Source organism: Takifugu flavidus, chromosome 19 (genome assembly GCF_003711565.1).
Source record: "Takifugu flavidus isolate HTHZ2018 chromosome 19, ASM371156v2, whole genome shotgun sequence".
Taxonomy (NCBI): domain Eukaryota; kingdom Metazoa; phylum Chordata; class Actinopteri; order Tetraodontiformes; family Tetraodontidae; genus Takifugu; species Takifugu flavidus.
The window spans coordinates 5149607-5172294 of NC_079538.1; the positions used below are offsets into that span (position 1 = coordinate 5149607).

The 22688-nt window shown below is 49.8% G+C and overlaps 3 protein-coding genes across 6 annotated transcripts; 2 read left to right on the forward strand and 1 right to left on the reverse strand.

The window, feature by feature from the left end:
* The first annotated feature begins 319 nt into the window (after positions 1–319).
* On the forward strand, positions 320–5286 carry LOC130515827 (uncharacterized protein DDB_G0284459-like). 2 transcript variants are annotated; one of them, XM_057016345.1, is made up of 4 exons: positions 1483–1667; positions 1784–1855; positions 2122–3473; positions 3899–5286. In XM_057016345.1, the coding sequence occupies exons 2-4, from the start codon at positions 1808–1810 to the stop codon at positions 5283–5285; spliced, it is 2787 nt and encodes a 928-aa protein (XP_056872325.1). In that variant the 5' UTR covers positions 1483–1667; positions 1784–1807; the 3' UTR covers position 5286. The 2 variants fall into 2 exon arrangements, with proteins under 2 accessions (XP_056872326.1, XP_056872325.1); XM_057016346.1 differs by lacking the exons at positions 1483–1667; positions 1784–1855 and adding an exon at positions 320–561.
* Positions 5287–5820: 534 nt separating this feature from the next.
* Positions 5821–15328, forward strand: LOC130515826 (beta/gamma crystallin domain-containing protein 1-like). The gene is made up of 20 exons (XM_057016344.1): positions 5821–7029; positions 7163–7327; positions 8074–8112; positions 8437–8555; positions 8866–9022; positions 9151–9290; positions 9870–9996; positions 10242–10277; positions 10434–10570; positions 10661–10784; positions 11390–11532; positions 12185–12311; positions 12975–13004; positions 13077–13189; positions 13323–13452; positions 13531–13670; positions 14075–14198; positions 14314–14472; positions 14560–14722; positions 14903–15328. Exons 1-20 carry the CDS (start codon positions 5821–5823, stop codon positions 14989–14991), a joined length of 3471 nt encoding a protein of 1156 aa, XP_056872324.1. The 3' UTR covers positions 14992–15328.
* Positions 15249–20451, reverse strand: LOC130515828 (reticulon-4-interacting protein 1 homolog, mitochondrial-like). 3 transcript variants are annotated; one of them, XR_008947274.1, is made up of 10 exons: positions 19822–20451; positions 19599–19750; positions 19137–19205; positions 18600–18724; positions 18433–18481; positions 18214–18350; positions 17566–17749; positions 17082–17248; positions 16601–16696; positions 15877–16176 (listed from the first exon to the last, which is right to left on the reverse strand). XR_008947274.1 is itself a non-coding variant. In XM_057016347.1 (9 exons), the coding sequence occupies exons 1-9, from the start codon at positions 20117–20119 to the stop codon at positions 15628–15630; spliced, it is 1293 nt and encodes a 430-aa protein (XP_056872327.1). In that variant the 5' UTR covers positions 20120–20447; the 3' UTR covers positions 15249–15627. The 3 variants fall into 3 exon arrangements, 2 of the variants coding, with proteins under 2 accessions (XP_056872327.1, XP_056872328.1); XM_057016347.1 differs by lacking the exons at positions 15877–16176; positions 17082–17248 and adding an exon at positions 15249–15810 and having other exon boundaries at positions 19822–20447; XM_057016348.1 differs by lacking the exon at positions 17082–17248 and having other exon boundaries at positions 19822–20449.
* Positions 20452–22688: the final 2237 nt, after the last annotated feature.

The following is a 22688-nucleotide window of genomic DNA, read 5'->3' on the forward strand; positions in this document are numbered from 1 at the left end:
AGGGACCAGCTGGAGAAATGCTCCCCGAGTGGTTTCTGTCATTAGAAAATGAATGCAATGTAAATTTTTCATGGGTTTCGGCTACAGCGGTGAATTAATTAGTCATGAAACGGCCGCCAGAATGAGAGCCGGTGTTTTCTCATATAGCTGCTGGGCCACGCACCATTTTATTTTCATTTTACCTGCACTGCAGTTGTAGAAACGTGCAGAAGTTTTAAAAAGCTAAAGCAACTGAAGGCTTTCTATTAGATCTTCCCTCGGTGTTGCGCAACCCAACCTTACCTGTAGTTCCTGGCTGCTGCGTCACCGCGGTGAAATTCTCGGGTGTGTTACCTGGCCCGGGCAGATTCTTCAAGCGTCACAGCACTCATTGCCATGACGGGGGAGAAAATGCACAGTTAGTGTATTTAGCATGACAGCTGGCATTACGCAGGGAACGCAGCCCTCAAAATATAAATTAAGTGCTGACTCTGGAGACGTCGGAGAGGAGAGACGGAGCCTTTATTTTCAGTCTTCACAGGACTTCTGCTGTATTTTTCTGAGAGAGAAGAGCAAAACATGGTAAGTCCCTCTTTTAGATTTGAACAGGAGGAGTTTAGGTTTGTTGTTGACAGAGTTTGCGCAATTTTTTCTATTTGCGCTTTAGTCCGTGCAACACTTCGGTCTGCAGGTCATTAAGTTTCGGAATAAATTGCTTTGACAGGATAAATAGGCCGAAACGCAGGGCTGCCAAAACTGCTCATTAGTTATGTGTTGAAACAACTGCTACCAGCGTCGCACCCACACCTGGAGGCAGCGCGGAACGTGCGTGTGTGTGTGCGTTGGGGGATAAATGCTCAAACTTGACTGGTTTTTGCTCCTGTTGAATGATTAACAATGTTAAGTACACTAAGAGCAAACGAAGAGTTGAATGAAGGGTTAAATTCCTCGTCTCAGGCGCATGGAAATACTGACTTGAGTTGCGCGCCAATTATAACAGGGCTCGCCGGTTGGAAAAGTAAAAAAAACTGAATTCAACATGCTCTGAAACGCCACACAGTCGGTGCGTCATTTCCCCTGGCATGGTTTGTTTAGAAACAACCTTTTTGCTGCGTTCAAATGCTCAACCAGTGTAGGAATCTTTGCGCTCTCGTACTTAATGTGACTGGACAGTCTATTCCAGTCACATATGTGTTGCCCAATTTCAAACGGAAATATTCCGTCTATTTGCTTCAGTCATTTTATGGTGTAAATCTTTAGTGAAATAGTGTGGAATAGTATGGGAATTTAAAAAATATTATTCTTATATCAAACACTGCACCAGATAAAGGTTAATTTACATATACTGTATTAATCTTCAATACAATGGTAATAGATACACACTACAGGTAAAATCATTTTTACTTTTTATAAATCACGTCGTTAGAGTCTAGCTAAGACAGCTGTGTCAGAAGTTTACGAGCAGTCTGTAAAGGCACCATCAAACCGCTGGTTTGCGTGCGCTCCGCTGGATGGGCAGAACTTGTTCTGCGCCTAACTCTTCTGCCACTCCATCTCCTCCCGTTGCTGGATTTTATCTGCCATTATAGGACTGCAAATGCACAATGTTGGTCAGTTAGCTGTGGAATCTCTTCATCTGTGATTACATCTGACTGTCTGGGTTCGGACAAAGTGTTTATTTACTAAAGGTGAGGTTACTATTCAGAAGAGCTGCGGAAAGTTGGATAAGACTGCTTCTTCTTGGCTTCTCTGATTATTTTCTGTGATGGCGGAATGATTTCTGATTGTGTTTTATGCTCTTCAGGAGTATTTGATTAAAAGCAAAATCATGTTCACAACCTACATAAAGAATCTGAATGATATGGTATTTTCCACGGTAAGATTACAGGTTATTTAGCACCTCTGCATGCTTTTGCTATGCCGAAGAATGCATGAAAAAACTGTCAACATTCCTAAGGATGAACAACTCATACTTAGGTCACAAGTCTGTTCTGGCTTTTGTTGTTCATCGACAGTTTTACGATATTTGCACGACCACATGTCAGCTGTCAGATCATAAACTGTGCGGATGTGTCTATGCATGTTACTTAATCCAGGACAAGTTTAAACAGACATTCATGTGAGTTATTTCTCTGTTCGTAGTCTGACAGCCCCCAGGAGCAGCCGGGTGCTGGGGTCTTAGGACGTATTGGGAGCTGGTTGTCGCCATGGAGAGCAAAGAGCCCGACAAGTCCCACTGAAAACGTCTCTCCAACTAGTGAGCAGGCTCTGAAGTTAGAGCTAGAAGGGGAGAGTGAAGAGACTGTGAGCTCACAGGGAAAGGCACAACAAAGAGAGGGGGAACAAAAGGAACTACACTCCAATCCGGATCCACCAGTCCTCCACAGAGTGGTTTTTGCCAGTGAAGGGGAGGACGCCACGCAGCCAGTCATTGTGGTCAACGCCAAGACAGCTGAAGCAGCACCAAGAGGGGCGGAGTCTGTGCAAATCAGGAAGAAGAGGGTAGGGCAGGGCAAGGAGAGCGAGGAGAGCAGCAGCAGTCATTTAGTGAGTGGGAATCCTGGGAAAAAGGCAGGTCATGTGACAGAACTCTCACCTGCCCACATTCAGCCTCAGGCATTGAGTAAAACACAGGCACAGGGAGGCAGGAAGCTTCAGGTGTACCTGGAAGAAACCAGCTTGGTTCAATGTGGCATAGACAGCTGTGCTGGACAGGAAGTTGTCCGCACGAAATTACCCAAAAGCGTGAAGGTTGCCGGTGCCACAAAACCGTCACTGAGCTCTAATTCACAGGAGGTATCGGTTACAAAAAGAGGGCAGAGCAAGAGGACAAATGCGAGGCCCACGCCTGGGACAGGCAGGGCTTTGGTAGGAGGGTCACTGAAACCACACAAAGACTCACAGTTTGAGCCTCAGAAAGAGCAAACAGAAGCAGACACGATGGGTCGTAAGAACGCAGCCAGGAGGAAACTGAGAAAAAACTCTGCCGGAGACAGAGGACACAGCCCCCATGAGAACAGATCAGAGAGTGGTGAAACTGTCCCAGAGGGACCAGCACCAGGTAAACAAGCGACCAGTCCTGGAGACAAAACTGCAAACTCCCTCCAGGACTCCTCTGCAAGCTCCTCCCCCCAGAACAACCCCTCCTCCAAAACCTCACTTGAACTAGGGGAGGGTGGTACTTCCTGTCCCGACACGTCCAAGGAGCACGACAACTTCCAGGACACAAACTCAGTCAGCGAAGGATCTGCGCTGTGCGCAACTGATGGGTCCGGAGAAATGGAGGACGAAGACAGTCTTTACAAGGTGGAGAGGAAGACAGAGACGGCGGCGTCCAAACGCAGGAGTATGAAGGTTTCACAAAGCGAGGTGAAATTTTTCACAAAGAATGTGCGTCTGAATTCCATACAAAGTCCAGGAGATAATCAGGCCACCAAGTCAGTGTTGAAGACAGATGAAGCGAAGGAGAAGCCCGGACCAGAGGCTAGCACGAGGTAAGACCTGACCAAACGTGCCTACTAAAAGTGACTTGGCAGGTTAATGTTTGACATATCCCATAAAATAGCAAATTACTGTTTTACAATCATCAATATGACATATTTTACATTGAATTTTCCAACATGTTGCGTTGTCAGACTATTCACAGCGAAGAATGTGGTTGAACCACTGTGGGTGGAATATTATTGGTAATTTACAGTGAAAAATGCAGTGAGTCACAACACAAAGAGCAGTTCTGTGCTCCACGATTGGTTCTGCAGAGTCGAGATAAGATGAACTGAGCAGATTTAAGTTGAGGGAACCCCTATGGCGACTGTTTATCTGTCCTCAGTTCAGATATTCAGCCAGTTGAACAGCTGTAATGAACCACATGTGAAAAGATTGCGATGGGTTGTATCTTAATGTCGCCTTTATCTCACAGGCACCACGACTTGAAGAAAACAAGTAAAGATTTTAAACCAGTTCCTGGCCGGATTGCAGATAAGATCAGCATGTTTGAGCGTCCAGCAGGGGGGGTTGATAAAAGGTCTTTTCAAACCCCGAGGAGCGCCGATGCCTCTCCGGTGAGGAAGGCCCACACGAGGCTGAAAGCCAGTTTCGAGCAGTCGGACCAGAGTTCCAGACCTGTTGACCGTCAGCTTAAGGCAAGGTCTAGTTCTGCATCGCCCTGCAGGGACAGGCTGGAGACCATCAAGGAGCGAGCGGGGACCTTCATGGCAGCCCTGCCGCCACAGCCAGCAGTCACAGGAACGTCTGCACAAACCCCCCCACAGGTGGCATCTGGTGCCATTAAGTCACATGGACTAGACAAACTGGATGTTAAAGAACAGACACGAACAAACACAATGTCAAAGATAGCGTTGAAACCAGATGGACTGGATGCTGTTCCCCCAGAGGGGGAAATTACCATTCCTGTGGAGCAACCAGCAAGGGTAGATAATACCGTAGCTGTCCAAACAGTGGACCAGAGTTCGAAAAAGGAAGCTGTTGTTGCAGCTAAAGGGCCGGATGAGCCTGAAGAAATGATCAATAACATCAGCCCAGAGTCCAAAGGTCCGAGCAGAGCAACCTCCCGCTCTAAACGAAGGAAAAGCAAAGAACATACAACTTCCACCACACCTAATGGTGAAACCACCGCTATAAATCAAGACCAAGATACAGCGTTTGTCTTCCATCCTCCAGATGATGGACAAGGAAGTTCATTAGATGGACAGTCCCACAAAAACATCAAGGTACCAGTAAAACAAGAGGAACATTCCTCAGTCAGAAAGGAAAACTCTAGCAGACAGGAGCTTCAACCATCTGTCAACAAAGGTGAACCTGATACCGCTGCTTGCAGTGATGGCACAAAGAGCTGTGTTGACAAGGAGGCTGGAGGGAACAGGGTTCTTGTCACGCAGGAAGACGGAGAGGCCTCCAAGGGCAGCAGAGAACCTCCAGCCCCCCCCTCCTCTTTGCCGCTCATTAAAAGGAAGCAGGAGCCACCAGTTCATTCCAGATGTGAAAAAGTTCCCTCAGAAGAAAAACATAAAGGGGAAATAATGGAAACGACTAAAAATGATGTAGGGAACACACAGGAGCGTCACAAAAACCCGAAGCAGATTTGTCACTCTAAGAAGAGGACAAATCAGACTCGAGCAATCAAGCCAATCAGACTGGAACGACACAGAAGGAGACAGAGGAGAAGCTGTCACAGTCACTTTCAGAGGAGGGGAAGAGCTCGTCAGAGAGACGAGGCGGCGCCGAGGGCGGCGATGGCAAAAATGCCGGCGAGTCGGATGAAAGAGGAACAAAATCTGACCAAATAGCACTGACTGCCAAATCCCCTGGACGTGCAAAATCGATGCTGCCCGCACAGCATGACGGAGAGACAGAGATGGAAAATTCACGTGGAGGTAAAGCTGGGGGGCGGAATAATGAGCCCGTAGGTGGGACCAAAGGTGATAGAAAGCTCTTAAAGGCAGAGAAACGTGCAACGAGAGAAGGAACTGGAACAACTCCAGAGTCTGCGGGGAAAGCAGCAGAAGCAGAGACGGATTCTGCACATGTGGAACAAATGGATAATTCACCCGGTGACTCACGCCCACATGGAGCTAATGATGCCGAGTTATCCCCCGAAAAGCCTGCTGCCGGGGCAACCTCGGCCGTGGAGAAAGAGACTGTTGAAGTTAATCACGTCGCTCTGCCGCTGATAACGGCTCCAGCTGACGGTGCGGCGGAGGGGGACTCATCTGTTGAAGAGCCTGCTCTTATTTCTGCCCCGAGTCTGTGAGCAACGGGGGAGCTGGCCGTGCTGATGGGGAAATCACTTCAGCCGTCGAATCGGCGCCCTCAGACAGCAACATGCCTGGGGAGGGGGCGATTGTTCCTCCGGGACAGCCCAGAAACGCAGAGGGGCAAAAGGGCGACATCATCGCCACGCCACCCAAAGGTGTAGGGAGCATGGAGCCGCAGCCGGCTGATAGCAATCTGACAGGAAATTCCACAGCAGTCGAACTTTCACCTGTTGCCAGGGGTGATATCTCCCAGCAACCCCAGCCCTTCGCTGGAAAAGCAGAAGTGAGTCAGGGCAAGCCCAGGCAAACTCCAAACCTCGCCGCTTCTCCACAGGCTAACAAGCTAATCCCAGGCTCAGCGCAGCCTTCTCCGAAGAAGAAGCTCAGTTTCTCTTGGGGGAAGAGCCAGGAGGATTCTGACAGGCAGGACGCCCCCTCCAGCTGGCTGGACGTGGACCTCCCCAAACAGAGGCTGAGGGTGGCGGCGCCCAAACTGAACTCTTCGGGGAGCGAGAGCAATCTGCTCGACACTTCCGGCGAGTTTGACGACGATGATTTTGTTGAGAAAATCAAGAAGCTCTGTGCACCTTTCTCGCTCCCCCCACGTAAACACAACCCTCTGGGGCCACCACAGCCACCTTTTGCCCTGCCCGCCATCAAAGAGGACCGCTATGAGAAGACCTTTGACCCAGAAGAGTTTAAGTTTGGCTTGAGGAAGCCGAAGTACACCCTAGAGGCAGCAACAAGCACATTAAATAAATTACATAATATGGAATCTAAATCGGGCCTGAAGCCTTTCAGGGCCAGTCTGTCAGACAGAAGCTTCCTGCTCAGTAGCTTGGATACTCAGTCTCGCCTTAAAACCCCCATCAAAGATGAAGAGGAAGCTACTGAAGAGAAGGAGGAAAAGGTCAAAATGAAGTCTCGCTTGGAGGGAAGCTGCGTCTTAAGCAGCCTGACTTCCTCTCTCATGAAAGGAAAGAAGAATGGGGTTCAGCCACAGGCGGAGGGTACGAACTCTGGGGAGGTGTCACCTAGCAACGCGCCTCAGCCAAGATCTCCACCTTTATCTCAGCCCCCCCCACCGAGTCCAACCTCTGATCAGCAGAGCCCTGCCCTGAGCCAGAGAGAGGAAGTCCCAGCTCTGCTTAATGACACAGGCCCTCCACTTCCCTCCTTCACTGACATCAAGCTGCCCGAATATTTAGAGAAGTACCTCCCGCAGGAAGCTCCAAAACCAGCCCCGGACGTGCGAGAACAGGAGCAACTCAACAAGGTCAGTCTTTTCTACGCCTTCCCGGTAAAAGCCGAGCGTTGAGGAAGCTGTCCTGTGGAGTGAATCGCTAAAGATTCGAGTAAAAATGAAGAGATCTGATTGTTTAACATCTGAACGGGGAATTTTGCTCCAGGTTCTTGGAAACATGCCCACTCAGCCCCCGGCTGCAGGGACAGAAGCGCCTGTACGAACAAGTCCAGGGATTCATCCTGCCGAGCCGCCATCTTTTCCTGGGAAAGCCACGCTCGACCTGAAGGATCCTGCGGCGGGGCAGCCTCAGCACACACTCACTCAGAGTGTAAGTGGGCAGCACACACACTTTTAAAGGGCAGGGTATTTGTTGGTTATCTAAAGTTCTGCATCTGTTCTTTTGGGAACCGCGACACCAAAGCGTGCCGTTCTTTCTGGATGCATCTGATGCTCAAATTTTGGATTATGATTTAGGCAAAATCCAAAGAGATTGATCTGCAGAACTCACAACCACAGCAGAACCCAGAAGAACCTGCTGAAGATGCAGTGAATCCAACATGGATGATTGTTGGCTCTGCGTGACAGAGGAACCTGAGATTTCAGATATTTATGGCGCCTTAAACGCTGAGAAACCTCATAAGACAGCAAAATATGCGGAGCTTAGCGCCGTGTCTCTGCAGACAACAAAGACAGACCTTTAATCTTTTCTAGTCCAAGTGTAAATGACTTAATTTGACAAGCTTTTAAGGTCATTAATGATCTTTTCAGGTTTTCTTCTCTGCCCTTTGTTGTTGTTGGTGGTGCTTTTCTTCAGTTTCTCTTTCATTCCCTTGTTAATCTGTGTTTTTTGTGGGTGGGATCTTGTACCTGCTACATATTGAGCACCAAAATTTACATTCTACTAGCATTGTGAGGACATTTTTAGGGTTAAGTCATGGTTTTAAGCTTGGGTTAAGGTTAGAGGGTTGGTTAAGTCTATTAAAGTCCTCACAAAAGAAGAACAACAATGTGTGTGTGTGTGTGTGCGTGTGTGTGTGTGTGTAAAGACCGTAACGCCGTGCTTCTCTGTTGCAGAAAAGGACGGCCAGAGGATTTCACAAGCGCCCTGGAAAGGTACGTTTGGCCTGTCTGGGCCCAGAGAGGCCCGGGAGGAGGAGACATCTGTTTCTCATACGCTGCTCTTGGGGGCAAACAGATCTGCCCCTCAGCTGGATGCAGTTATTTTTACCATCCTGAACAGTTTCTCCAAGACTGTCGAACTTCATTAGACGTACTTGTTCAAGTCTCGCCGCCTCTTTCCTGGACTTTATTCAGTTTGTCCCCAGTCTTGTGCCGACTGGGCTCTGCTGTCTTGACCAGAACCCGGATAGAATTCTTCCCTTTTATATGACAGTGAAGTTCTATGTGTGTGTTCCTCATTACGGCGTCCTCCTCCAGATCGTCCTGTTTGAGAGAGCTCAGTTCAGCGGCCAGGCGTACGAGATCTACCGAGACATGGCCGACGCCACCTGCCTGCAGCTCTCCGCTCTCATCTCCGTGAAGGTGGTCCGAGGATGGTGAGTGACCCGCTATAGGAAGCTCTCGTGTTCCCCCCCAGAGGCTCCTGAATGCATCTGAGGGTAGCAAAATACAACCAAACACAACCAGGCTTTCGTGACCCCGGTGCTCCTAAAACTCTGAACGCACCTCTCTCAATGAGTTCTGCTCCTTCCAACACGGTTAAACGAGCTACTTTCATCCCATTATTTGGATTTTCCGAGTGGGGCTTGGAAGTCAGGGCGCAGACAGGGGGGATTTTTATCTTTAGCCGTGGATGAATAAAAGATGCAAGATGATGTGTTTGATTTATTTGTCTTTTGACTTCAGCTGGATGCTCTATGAGAAGCCAGACTTCCAGGGACGCACCATTGCCTTGGAGGAGGGGGGCATCGAACTGGACAACGTGTGGGCAGAGAGCGGCGCCGGGACGGAGCCGCAGGACGCCTCGCCGATGCTGATCGGCTCCATCCGCCTCGCCGTCTGGGTGAATACAAACCCGCCGTTACCGCGACTCGACCGGGCGGCAGCCGTCCTGAGCACAACGCAGAACCTGTCGCCGTGCAGAGGGATGATGGGAGACCAACCGCTGTGTTTGTTCCGCCCTCTCTGCAGGATTACAGCATCCCCTGCATGGATCTGTTTACCGAGCCGGAGGGCCGGGGCAGGATCACGTCCTACCACGACGACACCATCGAGACGGGCACGTTCGGCATCCCACTGAGCACTGCTTCGATCCAGGTGTATTCCGGGGTGTAAGTGTGTCGCCAGGCAGTTCTCTTTCTAAATGGGCCTCAAAGATGAAGCGTTCGCCCCTTCCTCGGCGTTCCTCTGTCTGTCATCAGGTTCAGGAATGTTTGTCCTGTTGGTGCACGTCAGACTTTAGAGAGCTGGAGGGTCAGATATCAGACGGTGACAGTTAAAGGTTGGGAAACACCTTTGGGAAGGGAGAGAATCACCCGTAAATCATCCGCTCCCAGCCCCGTCCCTGTTTCTGCCACACACACCAACGCCAGCTGGATTCTCAATAATGGCCGAGCAGCAGCGCCGCCGGCGCCCTGCAGCGACGCCAACCCTACATGTTTCAGCTCCTTCCTCCCATTTTTCCTGATAGTAATTGGAATTGAGCTAAAAATGAGGGCGAGAAAAGCAGCGAGACAGTAAAAGCGAAGGTTAATGAGAAAGCTCTCTGGGCTGACGTGCTCTCAAGATGATTGAACTTTGTTTTGGTTAATGTAACAGTGAAGCTTTGAAGGTCACGTTGCAGCATTTCAAACTAAACCACCGGAGTTAAGGAGTTCAATTCAGTCTGTGGATGTTTCTCCTTCCCTCAGCTGGCTGGTGTTCAGTGACCCCGGCTTCCAGGGCATGCTAGCTGTGCTGGAGAAGGGAGAGTACCCTTTCCCAGAGTCCTGGGGCTTCTCTTCACCGTTCGTCGGATCTCTAAGACCTCTTAAAATGGTGAGAATTTACCATTTTTAGTAATGTGCATTAGCATAGCATCTGCTAAAGATCAGCATCGCAGCCTGCTTAAATTCGGAGTTAAAGGCGACGCCATAGACTTTCGTGCACTGCGTTTGCTGCCCTAATCTTTGTTTATCCCCTATCAACGTACATCCGCTATTGTTTTACAGGAAATACGAGAACTTTATCAGCTATAAGTCACAATCTTGCTGCCAACTGATGCAAAATTATCTCTGTTGCAGGGGGGGTTTAAAGTGGAGAACGCCAGTGAAATCAAGGTATGATTGAAAATTGTCTTTGAAAATGACCCCTTCAAATTAAATCAAGTCTTGTAGTTGCTCCATTTCCAAACCATCTTTCTAAAGCACATTAGGGCCGTTTCCTGAACCACTTGTTCCTCTGGCCAAATGAGAATGTGCTCTTCTGTGTTGCAGGCTGTGGTGTATGAAAAGCCCGGCTTCCAGGGCTCCTGCATGGAGGTCGATGGCAACATTTTCAGTTTTCCTGAAAGCAACGATGCAGATCCAAAGAAACCGAAGTCAGCGGGATCCTTAAAGATCATCGGAGGACTGTGAGTCTCTACTTGAAGTTCCAGGAGGGAGAACTTGAGAACTTGAAGTTTGGAAACGTGGGTCTAACCGCCGTTCTGTGTTGCTTCCAGCTGGGTGGGCTACAGCGAACCCAGGTTTGAGGGACAGCAGCACATCCTGGAGGAAGGAGAATACTGGGACGGCAGCGACTGGGGAGGCTCGGAGGGGCTGAAGTCGCTGCAGCCAGTTCTTTCTGTGAGTACGGCGGAACGCTCGTAAAACGAGATGTGGCAGAAGTGATCGGCCGTGTTTCGGCTTCAGCTGAGGGTTCATGAAGGGCTCCGAGAGGGAAAGAAGAGGTTGGCATTTTCCGCTCAAGGAGGGTGGATGTCAGGATGGAAAAAGAACCCAAATACAAGCTCAGAGAGGAGCAGAGAAGAGCAGAGTCGCGGTGTTAGCCCGGTGTTAGCCCGGTGATAGCCCGGTGTTAGCCCGGTGTTAGCCGGTGTTAGCCCGGTGATAGCCCGGTGTTAGCCTGGTGTTAGCCCGGTGTTAGCCCTCTGATTCTCCATCAAACACAAATTAAAAGGCCCACATGGATTTTTTTTTGGCCACTATTTAATATAAAGCCAGAAAATGATATGGTCATGTTCAAAAATATATTTAACTCTTTATCTATTGAATCTCTGTGGCTGCAGCTCAGCAAAGGCTGCAGCTGTTGTTTCAGTTCCTGTTCCTAACTGGTCCTCAAGTGGGTCACAGCCTGCTCATTACATCCAGCTCTTGGCCCTATTTTTGCCAGAATAACCGTGAACCTGCTCACTTCATTTATTTTTTTAAATTCTTATTATTTTCTGCAGCAGGATTTCTTCTCTCCGCACCTCAAAATGTTCAGAGACAGAGATTTCGGCGGCATGGACATCGACATCACGGTGCCGGTCCCGAACATGGAGGAAACCGGCTACGGCACGAAGACGCAGTCGCTCGATGTCATCGGTGGCGTGTGAGTGAACGACAAGGAGCAGCGACTCACTATTTCAGATCTCTTCTTTTGAAATCAGTATTCTGAGCCGAGAGCTGCCGCGCCCGTCCTGACACATCAAGACAAATGACCAAGTTGATTAACATTCAGCCCGCTGCTCCCTACGGCTGTCTGCTGGCGTCTTACGTCACAGTCCCTCACAGCTTTGCAATTAAAACACATAAGCTGAGTTCTGTCTGACGTGCTACTGCGCGCCAAAATTAAAAGGTCCAGACAAAAGGTCGGGGCCCAAAAGTGGAATAAAAAGAGCTAAAATGAATAGCAAAGCGACAGCAGGCGCATTGATGCAACCTGAGGGAGAGACGGATGAGTAGTGTCAAAGCGGAACATTTCACCCTGGGGGCAGGACTCAGAGGAGGTATTTTGGCTGCAGCCTGAGCCTCACCCGTGCCTGGCTGCCACCCCCGTATTAGCACGAGTGTAGCGTTAGCATGTAGAGTCAGAGTGTAGTGAGCGGGTCGCACGAGCGAGCCACAATTAAAGGAAGCACAGATGTGTTAGTCAGTTGTTAGTGTGTGTGTGTGTGTGTGTGTGTGTGTGTGTGTGTGTGTGTGCGCATCCACAGCCGTCTGCAGAAAAGTGAAGAGTCTCTACTGTCTCTTCTCTCCCACAGCTGGGTGGTATTTGAGGAGCCGGGCTTTTGCGGCGAATCCTACGTCATTGAGCGAGGCTTGTACGGATGCCCCGAGGACTGGGGGGCGCTGCAGCCCAGAATTGCCTCAGCCATGCCTGTGGTGCTGGTAAGAGCAGCGAGAGCGGCGGAACCTCGCCACGCCTCCAACTAGTTTAACATCATCACGTTACTTTCAGCGCGCGGTGATTTATAGTTGTGCAACATTGTCGTGCTTTTTATTCCCACTTCCTGTGTTAGCCTGCGGTTGGCTAATCACGCCAGCTAGCTGAAACGGTACAGGAGGCTTTTTAAGGCGGATCAGTAATAACCGGGCAGCATGAAAGCATTGGGAAAATGCTTGTCATGAGACTCAGTCACAACCGTGAGTCATCACCAAAGAATTCCCGTTTCGCCTCCAAAGCAGAAGATGGTAAACAGACGTGGGAGTTATAAGAAATACAGTTTGTTGCACAACAGTCAGGCAACTATGGGCAACTTTGAAGGCAGTGAAATTTTATTTTCCCCGACTCATTTCGGAGGAACGCAGGAAATTGGGGCGGGACAACAGGAAGGAGCTAAAGCGAGACGGTAAACACGATACAGACGTGGGGGTGAACAGACTGAAAGTCCCGTTTTCATTAAACAAAAAGGGATTTTTGTTGAAGCCATCAGAAATTAATCAGGAGTCATTTAGAAAATACAGCTTTTGGATTAAAATGCGGGTTTTAAACCAGTGAGTCATGTTTGGATGTCATTTGGCGAGTTTAATGGCGCTTTTCTTGCCTTCCAGAGTGATTTCAAGACCACAGCCAAGTTTAAGGTAGGTGTCCAGTTTCAGTCCCGTCGCCGGTGAGGAAGATTCCAGGATTGAGAATTCATCTGTGTGCCTCAGGTGCATCTTTTCTCCGAGCCGGGCTTTCAAGGCTCCAGCGTGGTTCTGGAGGACAGCGTGGCGTCCCTGCAGGACGGCTTCTGTGTGGCATCCTGCAAGGTCTGGAGTGGCAGGTACTGTTGGCCGCCTTCTCTAAATCTGGCAGCAGAGCTCATGTTGAGGCTCTAAATGACTCAGCGGGATAAATTCCCATTGTCATGCACGCGGCACACAGGACTCAGCCTTTTTTATGTCCTTGGCTTCCAGCTGGCTGGCGTTTGAGGGAGCAGACTTCAGCAGCAGGTTGTACGTGCTGGAAGAGGGCAGCTACCCCGACCTGAAGTCGATGGGCTGCGTCCACGGGGCGTCCATCCAGTCGCTGCAGACCGTCGGCTTTGTAGGGGCCTTTGAATACTCTCTTCATGTAGGTAAGATTTCTTTGCCGCTTAGTGAGCAACTGTCTGGGTTCTTCCAGGAGTTCTCTCTGCCCTCCCTCACTCTGTTTGAGCGCTGCGGCCTGCGGGGCAAGAGGGTGGTCCTGACCGAGGGGAGCGTCAACCTCCCGCTGACAGGGGGCTGCAGCAGGGTCCAGTCTGTGCTGGTGGAAGGAGGCATGTGAGTACAGCACGGAGTCATTGGGTGAACGTCTGGCGGGAATCGGGCCGAGTTTGGGATTATTGGAAATGCAGTTGTTCTGGCTGTAATCCCTGTGGGAAAGGTGGTTGCCGGGAGTAACCGGCAGCCGCTGAGGCCTTCAGCCCTGATCCACGAGGAGCTGCTGATGTGTGACATTCGGAGTCGGAGTGCGAGTGTGTGTGGAGGAAATAAAGGGTCCACAGTGAGTGGGAGCCGTCTCCAAGGTGGGACATTCCTGCTGGACAGGCGGGAGCTCACACCAGAGCGGCGGCGAACCGCCGCTACAACAGAGGCGGATGTTTGACGCGAGCACGGGCCCGTTTCCTGTGTGCCGGGGCCGAGCTGTTGAACCCTGGCTCAGTTTGCTGTGTCCTTGTCCCCAGCTGGGTGGTGCATGAGGGAATCAACTACAGGGGGGCTCAGATTGTGCTGAGGCCCGGGGAGGTGCATGACTGGTACAAGTTCAGCAGCTGGCTGAAGATCGGATCGCTCCGCCCTCTTCCTCAGGTAGGGGTGGGGGGGCTCTGTACCCCTGTTGATCAGTTATTTATGTTCTATTGTTAGTTCTGATGGGTACTGACCGATGACATGAGCTGGCGTCTGAACCGTGTTTCCTGAGCAGAAGCAGGTCCACTTCCGCCTGAGGAACAGACACTCGGGGCTCGTGATGGCGCTGGCGGGCGACTTGGACGACATCAAAATGATGCGCATCCAGGAAATGGAGGAAAACGGCGAGTTGGAGCAGATCTGGTTCTACCAGAACGGATCCCTTCACAGCAAGGTAAGCAGAGCCGCCGGCGCCTCGTCGGGTTTGGGCGTAAACAGCGCAAGTGGACCGTTTTTCCTGAATAACGATCTCTGCCTCCAGCTGCTGGAGGAGTTCTGCCTGGGTCCCAGCGGCAGCATGGTCATGGCGGGAAGCCGCGTCGGCCTCGCTCCAGAGCTGGACGCCCAGGCCCACCTCTGGAGCCTCACCTCCGAGGGCTTCCTCCGCTACACCCCCACCCACAACCTGGTCCTGGATATTAAAGGTGACCATCCTTCTTTAAAGAAAGCATCAGATTATTTAGCAGCATTGTTCCATCTGAATACTGATCGGCTGTTGATTGGGAGATATTTTTCCAGAGCTGCTCATTACTGACACCTTGTGGACAAAATGGTGCCAGCGTTCTAATATGTAATAACGGTCTTATTACCGTGTTTTTGTGCAGGGGGCCATCACTATGACAAAAACCTGGTGATTCTGAACACGCTGGATCCATCCAGACAGCAGCAACTTTGGGATGTGGATGTTTTATGAAAATATTCCATCAGCAGGACTGGATCCCCCCAGATGAGACTGACATTAGGCGGAAACCTACAGATTCCCAAGAGATCCTTGGACAGATTCCTGTGTACATACCTACAGATTGAACATAGTGCTTCAGTTGTTTCTAGATTTTCAGTATTTCTAGCTCTTTTGTTTTAATTTAATAAAAACAGTATTAATAGGTGCTGCTTTTAAATGCAACCTTGCGTCGTAACACTCTCCATCAACTACCAGGAAGCGACAAACACTTGATATGTCATTTGTTTAATCAAGACCCCAGAACCCAACTTCCTCGTTTTTCGGTATAATAAAAGTATTTTTGTCAATATGTTGATGTACATTTCTTTTACACCCGCAAGCATCTTTTGGAATATTTGGTTTCCTCTCCATGTGTGACATCTCCACTGGGACAGAAATAACGCGTGTTCACAACAAACGGCGGTGCAAATGTGAGGAGGGAGCCGTCGTCTTCCTACGGCCTCAACACAGATTAATAACATTAATATGCAGGGACGTGTCTGCAGCACCTTTGGAAATCATTAAGGGAGCCCAGAAGAGACAGCATCTTGGCATCGGTGAAAGCTCCAGGCCTCCTCGCCGCCTGTGACCACTCCCACCACCCGACTGTTACTTGTGTTCCGCCTCCTGCTGATATTCTCCGTCAGACTGGCCCATCTCTTCGCTCTGGCCCTCTTCGTCCTCCTCCGCCACCCTGACCACCGTCTTCCCCCTGGCGTGACCCTCCTCTAGCTTCTGAAAAGCCTGGGGCACCTGAGCGAACGGGAACTGGGCCTCCACCACTGGCAGGATCTAAGATGGCGATGAGCCAGCAGAAAAACATCAGGAATATTTGGAGAAAACGAAGCCTTCGCTATATCCGACGTTGGTGATTTGCTTTAATGGGCTGGGTCATTTTTTTACTCAACAGAATTAGTGACAGCCTGATAATCGAAAGCATCATTAGGACGCTGCTTCCGCTACTTTTAATACCAGGAAAGGATATGTCAGAGGGATTAGTGAGTTTTGAACACACGGGCTGCTAACGCCCCCCATCTCTGCTCTCACAGCTGCCATGTGAAAACCGTGGGAGGGGGACAGAATGTGATGAGGCTGGACAATCCTGCGCTGGTCCCGCACCAGCCGCCGGGCTCGTTATCCTGGTCAGCATCTCTCGTCCTTAACAATGAAAGGGCAACGCAACCACGTCACGCTGGAAACCAGCCACGCTTTGGGCTGAGATTGGTACGATTAGCGACAGAGAGTGTGAGTGTGTGAGTGTGTGTGTGTGTGTTGTGGATGCTGCTGCTGACTGATCCTGAGTCTGACCTTAACTGTAAGCCCCGAGACAAAAGGGCCGATGTGTTTAAAGCTCCATTCACCATCTCCTGGTGCCTGAGCAAACCAGCCAGCCAGCACATGAGCGCTAACCCCCTCACAAATAATTGAGTTTTGGCATGTATGGAATTCATGGCAGCACCCCCCCCCACACACACACACACCCCCCAGGCTGTGACTGATCTGCGTACAAGAGGTTTCTCCCCTAGTTAGTCAGCACAAATGGTTCTGAATGACAAGAACGGCAACAGAGCGGGGCGCTTACCTTCCCTGCATCCACCAGCTCTCTGACCTCATCCAGGGCAGGCCCGTCTGGAGCATAAAACCCCCACCGGTAGAAGACTCCACTCGATATCGCACTCTGAGAAGCACAGTGAGAAAATGAGCCGATCTATGTTTCACAGCTGTGAGGAACAGTGATGAGCCCAGACAAAACGTCATATAAGTGCTGCGGGAGTATTTATTTAATAAGAAAATTGTGGTTCATGCATTTATATTGGATCCCAAAGTTTGCGGAGTCTACTTTAGGTAACCTATTTTACTTAAACTTCAAATGGACATACACAAATATACATTTAACTACAACTATCTTAGTCTATCTTTCCAAAACAGATAAGATGAATATAAACTGCTGAAAAAGGTGGGTTTTTTTCCCCAGTTGTTAGTTAAAAAAGGAACCCCACGATAAAAGGCTGATGCAAAGCACGTGAAGTGCACAGAGAAAGAACAGAAAGAAAGACAAGAACCTCCACAAACTCATCTTGAAATTCAACACTGCCGGATATTTGATAGGGGTGCAGTTTCAGGGTGTGACCACTAGGGGGCTCAGTCGCATCTGACTTCTTCAACACAGGGTGTGACTGCTGACAGACTGGCCACCTGTCTGCTGCCCTGGACAAAAGGGCCCCAGAGGCTTGGCAAGAAACACACAAACACGGCTATTTGGATGGGGAGGGGGGGCAGTCGGCTACAATCTGCACAAACACCACATAGTGCTGGTTCAGCAGCACACACTCATCCACCCACGCTGGCAGCCGAGATCCCAGCAGCCGCTGCAAAGCTCAGGATATCTCGAAAAGAGCGGCCCCGCCAGCGGCTGTTATTCACCGTGCTCTGAAAGCGCTATCTGCAGGAAGTGTCACAGCCTCAGTGCTGAGTTGTTTTTCAAAAGAAACCTAAACTTAAAAATGGCCCAGACTGCGCTTGCAGCCTGAACAGCAGCGGAACTACCTGGAAGGCCGTGTTGTGCAGGCTGAGTCCGGCATGAAATGTTCCGTTCAGCAGGCCCAGGGAATCTGTGTCGTGGAGCAACGGCGTAACCAGCGTGACGTACTTCGCTCCAGACCAGGGCTTCAGCAGGCCCATGGCCCACTGCTCCGTGTCCCCGCCCACGCTGTCCAAAACCACGTCAAACCTGGAGGGAGCCGACACAGGATGATGTGGGGAACACACACACGAGCACGTTAGCCAGTCAAAGTCTCGTCAGGTGATTTAAAGAGGGAGTGTTAGCGTCACATCTTGTCTTCTAACCACAGCCAGGATTTAACAGTTTGTGCACCAAGGTGAGAGGAACAGTGCACCAGCGTCCACTCGGGCTTTAAGACCCAGTTTCCATGGAAACTAGAGCGGTAGTCCACGAGCAGCTGTGTCACGCTGGCAGGAAGATGATAACTACGTTTGGCTGGAAGTACAGACTGTACAAACTGCTGGATGATTCATTTTCACGAGCACCTTAACTGGCAGAGACTCCAGGACCTCGTTAGAGGAAGCTCGTTTTTAAATTCAACCCACACATCGTCAAGACGCCCGACACCCTCTATGGTTTGCCGGTGTCGGTGTTTTTATAGGCAACGGTCTTTCTTTAGCAGCAGCACCTACTTCTCCATCGTTTCCAGGTGCTCCTCAGCATCCTCCGCCATGTAGTTGACCACCTCGTCGGCGCCCAGCCCCCTCACGAGGCCTTCGGCGTTCTGGGAGCAGGTCACGGTAACGTGCGCGCCCCAGGCTTTCAGTAACTGCCAGCAGAGAAACAAACACACACTCACCTCTGAGAAACCTCACACTCCCGAGTTTAACTCAGGTCCTCCTGCAGCTCACCTGAATAGAGAAGGTTCCAATCCCACCCGACCCTCCAGCGATCAGGACTCTGAGGGCGGGAAAAAAAAAGAACTCCGGTGAAAACGGGGAAGGAACCTGGAGACAAACCGAAGGAACTGCAAAAGCATTAAGGTTCATCTGATGGTTGTTAGTTTAACCACACTTGCCTTTTGTCAGCGCAGCGGTCTTTGCAGAGACCCGCAGCGTTGACGAGCGCCGACAGAGCGGTGCTGGCGACGTAAGGGATGGACGCCGCCTCCGTGTGACTTATGGATTTGGGTTTATGAGATACCTGGAAATGAATGAAACACCTCCAGTATGACAGGCTCAGACTGGTTAGCGGAGTCAGAACAGCCAAACCAGACGCTAATTTGTCATAAGACTTAACGGTCTTATGACTTTCTCCACACTTCTGGACCGGAGCGCGTCTTCCGAGCTCCAAGTTACTAAAAACAAACTGTTTTAAAGGGACAGTTCACTTTAGCTAACAAAGACACCCATATTGCCCCTACTCTGATTCGTTGGTGATGCAGGTCGCCCAGTTTACCCAGCGAAACGCTCAATAAATGTGACTAAGAACAAAGTTTGAGAAGGCGGTCACGCTAGTTCACAATGATGATTTCTGTCCTTGGTTTCATCTGGGATAAAGAGAAATCGTGACGGATTAAACGAGGCGAAACCATGAATGCGACGGCGCTGCTCACCTCAAACTCGGTCAGAGTAACAAACTCTGCCAGGCTGCCTTGTTTCCATGGAGGCACAGCAGCCCACACCTGGAAAGAATGCATGACAGTAAACGTGCGCATCCACCGTGAAACGCCTGTTACCTGAACCATCCAGGTGATGGCGCTGAAGACAGGGATGAAAACCTCCCAACAACAGGATGACCGAGCAGAAAAATAAGCTCATTATCAATGTGGGGAGGTATGAATTTTGATGAGTCTTGTGCTTCCTGGCCTGACGTTTACGTTTAGATTTACTGTCCTCTACGTGACAAGATTAGCACTCCGGGTTTGGATGTTACTCTTTATCCGCACGACGCCACAAATATATTTTCCTGCCAGCTTAATTCATCAGTCAAGACAAAAAGGCCGACGCCGTGGACAGCAGAGGTTGCCGTGCATTTACCGCCGGCCTGTAAAGATACATTTCAGTGCAGGTCCTACCTCATCTCCTGGAAAAAAATGCGTGACCTCAGAACCACAGTCTACAACGACCCCCGACACATCCCGACCCAGGATCAGTGGGAACTCACGGTCACTATTCACCACAGAGAGCGGATCCCTTCTTAAATTCAGCAGCTTAGCACCATAACCACCTAAAACCAGGGAGGGCACAGGGGTGTATCAAGAGATCTCGAAGAGTGCATTTCTTTTCGTTTCCACTTACCCCTCATGGCTATGTCAAGAGGGTTCAGGCTAGTTGCGTGCACTTTAACCATCACTTCATTGGGTGAGTTGACGGTGGGGGCTGGGGTTTCGTCTGAGAACTTCAGCACTTCATTGGAACCGTACTGATCAACGAGCCAGGCTGACATGGAGCTCTGCAGCCTCCACGGTGAGCTGCACACGCCTCTCCCCAGGCACACGCTCCATGCTCGGGCTAATGTCCCGGTGGGACCTGCGGCTGCTGCTTTCGCCTTGGTCGCACACAGCAGCCTCGTCGATATGACTCGAACAGAACCCATTTCGTAAAGCCGACTGTTGTGCTTCCCAAGGTCAGTTATAAATCAAACGTGACATTTAGCAGCGCACCGCTCACTGCTAACGATGGGACCTGCTACCTAGCTAAGTGGCTACTGCGCTAACGTCGGAGTTCTTTAAATTCTAACATGGTAGGATCGTCAGAAGAGCCTGGCACATGAACAGAACGTTTACCTTCTATGAGCACTTTTGTGCACGATAACACTAGTGTAATATTAGGCTGGAAACAACAACCGCAGTGACAGGAGCAGATAGCACAGCTAGCAGCACACAGCTGAAGGAATACATAACAAACCTTTGACCTTTCACGACAGCCAATTAGAGTCCAGCACTGAAATATTCTGGCCAATAGAAAAAGAGAGTGGTCTCCACGTGACCTGCAGTCACTTCCTGTGATTATAAGAGACATTTAATGTGGTTTGGATTGATTTCTCTCCCTTTTACTCATTTGTTTGGAATTGTTTCTAAATTTCTGAGAGGTTTGAGATTTATTGGGTAAAATTTGAGGGCTCTGCTCTCATCAAATAAAGTTCAGCATGATGGAACACAGGCATCAAGAACCACAAACCATAATGGAGGTAAAATAATTTCGTTGTAATAAATTATGCTATTATGCTAAAATCTCAATTACTTATCTAATTACTTTTAGTCTTATTTTTTAAGTTATTTAAGCCAAACCTTGACCTGTCACCTCACAGCACATTTATAATCCCTAATAGGTGGCTCGTTACGACGGGCGAAACAATTACCTGAGACGAATCCCTCATGAAAACTCTCGTGAAAATTGCTCCCATTGGTGAGGGACAAATGATCATAATTCAGTTTGAAACCAGGCAACACACAGCCTTGTCATTACGGCCACCGCTCCCAGGGGAAGCAGGACAGGCTGGAGACATGGAGCTCCATCCATTCTGGCTCATTAGAATGTGTCTGTTGAACTGTATTTCTTTGAGGACGGGGGATCATTATCCATTTTCATCCTCCCTCTGGCCGCCTACCAACTATCCGTGTGTGTTTGAGTCCACCCTCTCACGGAACTGGTGTGTTTTTAATCATTTTCAGCTGATGATGGGCAGAAGCTGCTGGGATAATGATCACACATCTGCAGCTTCTCCTGCAGAACGAAAGAAACAAGACTGTTCATTGCTACATTTGTCCAGCTGGGACCTCAGTTTGTATTTTTAGAATGAACAATCGGTTCTCTCCATAGCAACTGGCTCCGTTCCCCCCTTCAATAGGTCAGACCTGCGTATGGCGAAGGCTGACCAGGAAGCAGGAAGAGTTTTATTCTCAGGTCTTATTTACATTTGGATTTATGTGGCTTTAAATTGTCTATCATAAGATTTGAGCATTGCCGCGACAGCTGTAGGCTGATCATCACAGATTATTTTACGTGAGCTCGTCAGCTTTGGCACCAGGGTTTTTAAAGGTTTAATATTTTAAGGTTTATTTATTATTTTTAAAAGCGGTCGTCTAATTTTGCATTAATGAGCCCCTGGACCAGAAATGTTTCACTCTGAATCGGAGATTCAAAATTTCCACTACAACCCACCTGAGTTTAAAAAATGTATGGTCCAGATTGGAGGTTGCCAGCGGTTCTCTGATCAGACTGGAGAGATAATCACTTATTTTAACAATTATAATGATTCAGAGGCAGCGCCATCGTTTGTTTAGCTGGGATGTGTTGTTAAAACAGATAAGAGCTTATTTAGTGAAGGGGCTGAAGGTAATAGACTCACCCATACCTACACAAACACACACACACACACACACACACGCACGCACGCACGCACGCACGCACACACACACACACACACACACATACACACACACACCGGCACGCACGTACGCACGCACACAGGAAACATAGAAGAGCTTCTTCTCATCGTGCAGATAGCATCTTATCTGCAGGCTTCCTCTGAAAGAACAGAACACACTACCGACTGCCTGTTTAAGTCCGACCACACTGCACAGGCCGACGTGCTTCACGGTCGCCATCCAATCCAACGTCGGCGCCGAGCGGCGCAGCAGCTGTTGGGACGATGGTTAGCCTCGGTTTTGCCTTGTGTCCCAATCTGATGGATTCAGGCCCCGTATAAACAGGCCACACCTCCAGATATCCCAGGGCCGACGCTGCTGTGGCGGCCGCGCCTCAGCTTCCCCCGCTGGCCGCGGCGTGTCGCACCTGGATGGACAGCCAACTCCAGGGCGAGACACCTTTTCCATAGAACTGTCAGGCAGGTGGAGTGTGGGAGAAGGAGAGATACCATCAAGGAAAGGCCAATCCCGCCCTGTAACGGCCACCTTGTCGCTGGCGTGTGATGAAACCCAGATATGGAAATCAGCCGGGCGACTTTGTGGTGTTGTCTTTGTCCAACTGGGAACTGTTTTTCAATCACAATTACTGCAGAACATCCTTTTTCTTTTTTAACTATTTTGCATTCAGAGGTTCCGACGTGCCGGCGCCATCTGATTCTGACCAGAATGGACCGATGGAGTAAAACCGTTTTTGCCTTCCTGAATGGCTTTTATCTTTTCCTCCAACCTGTCGCA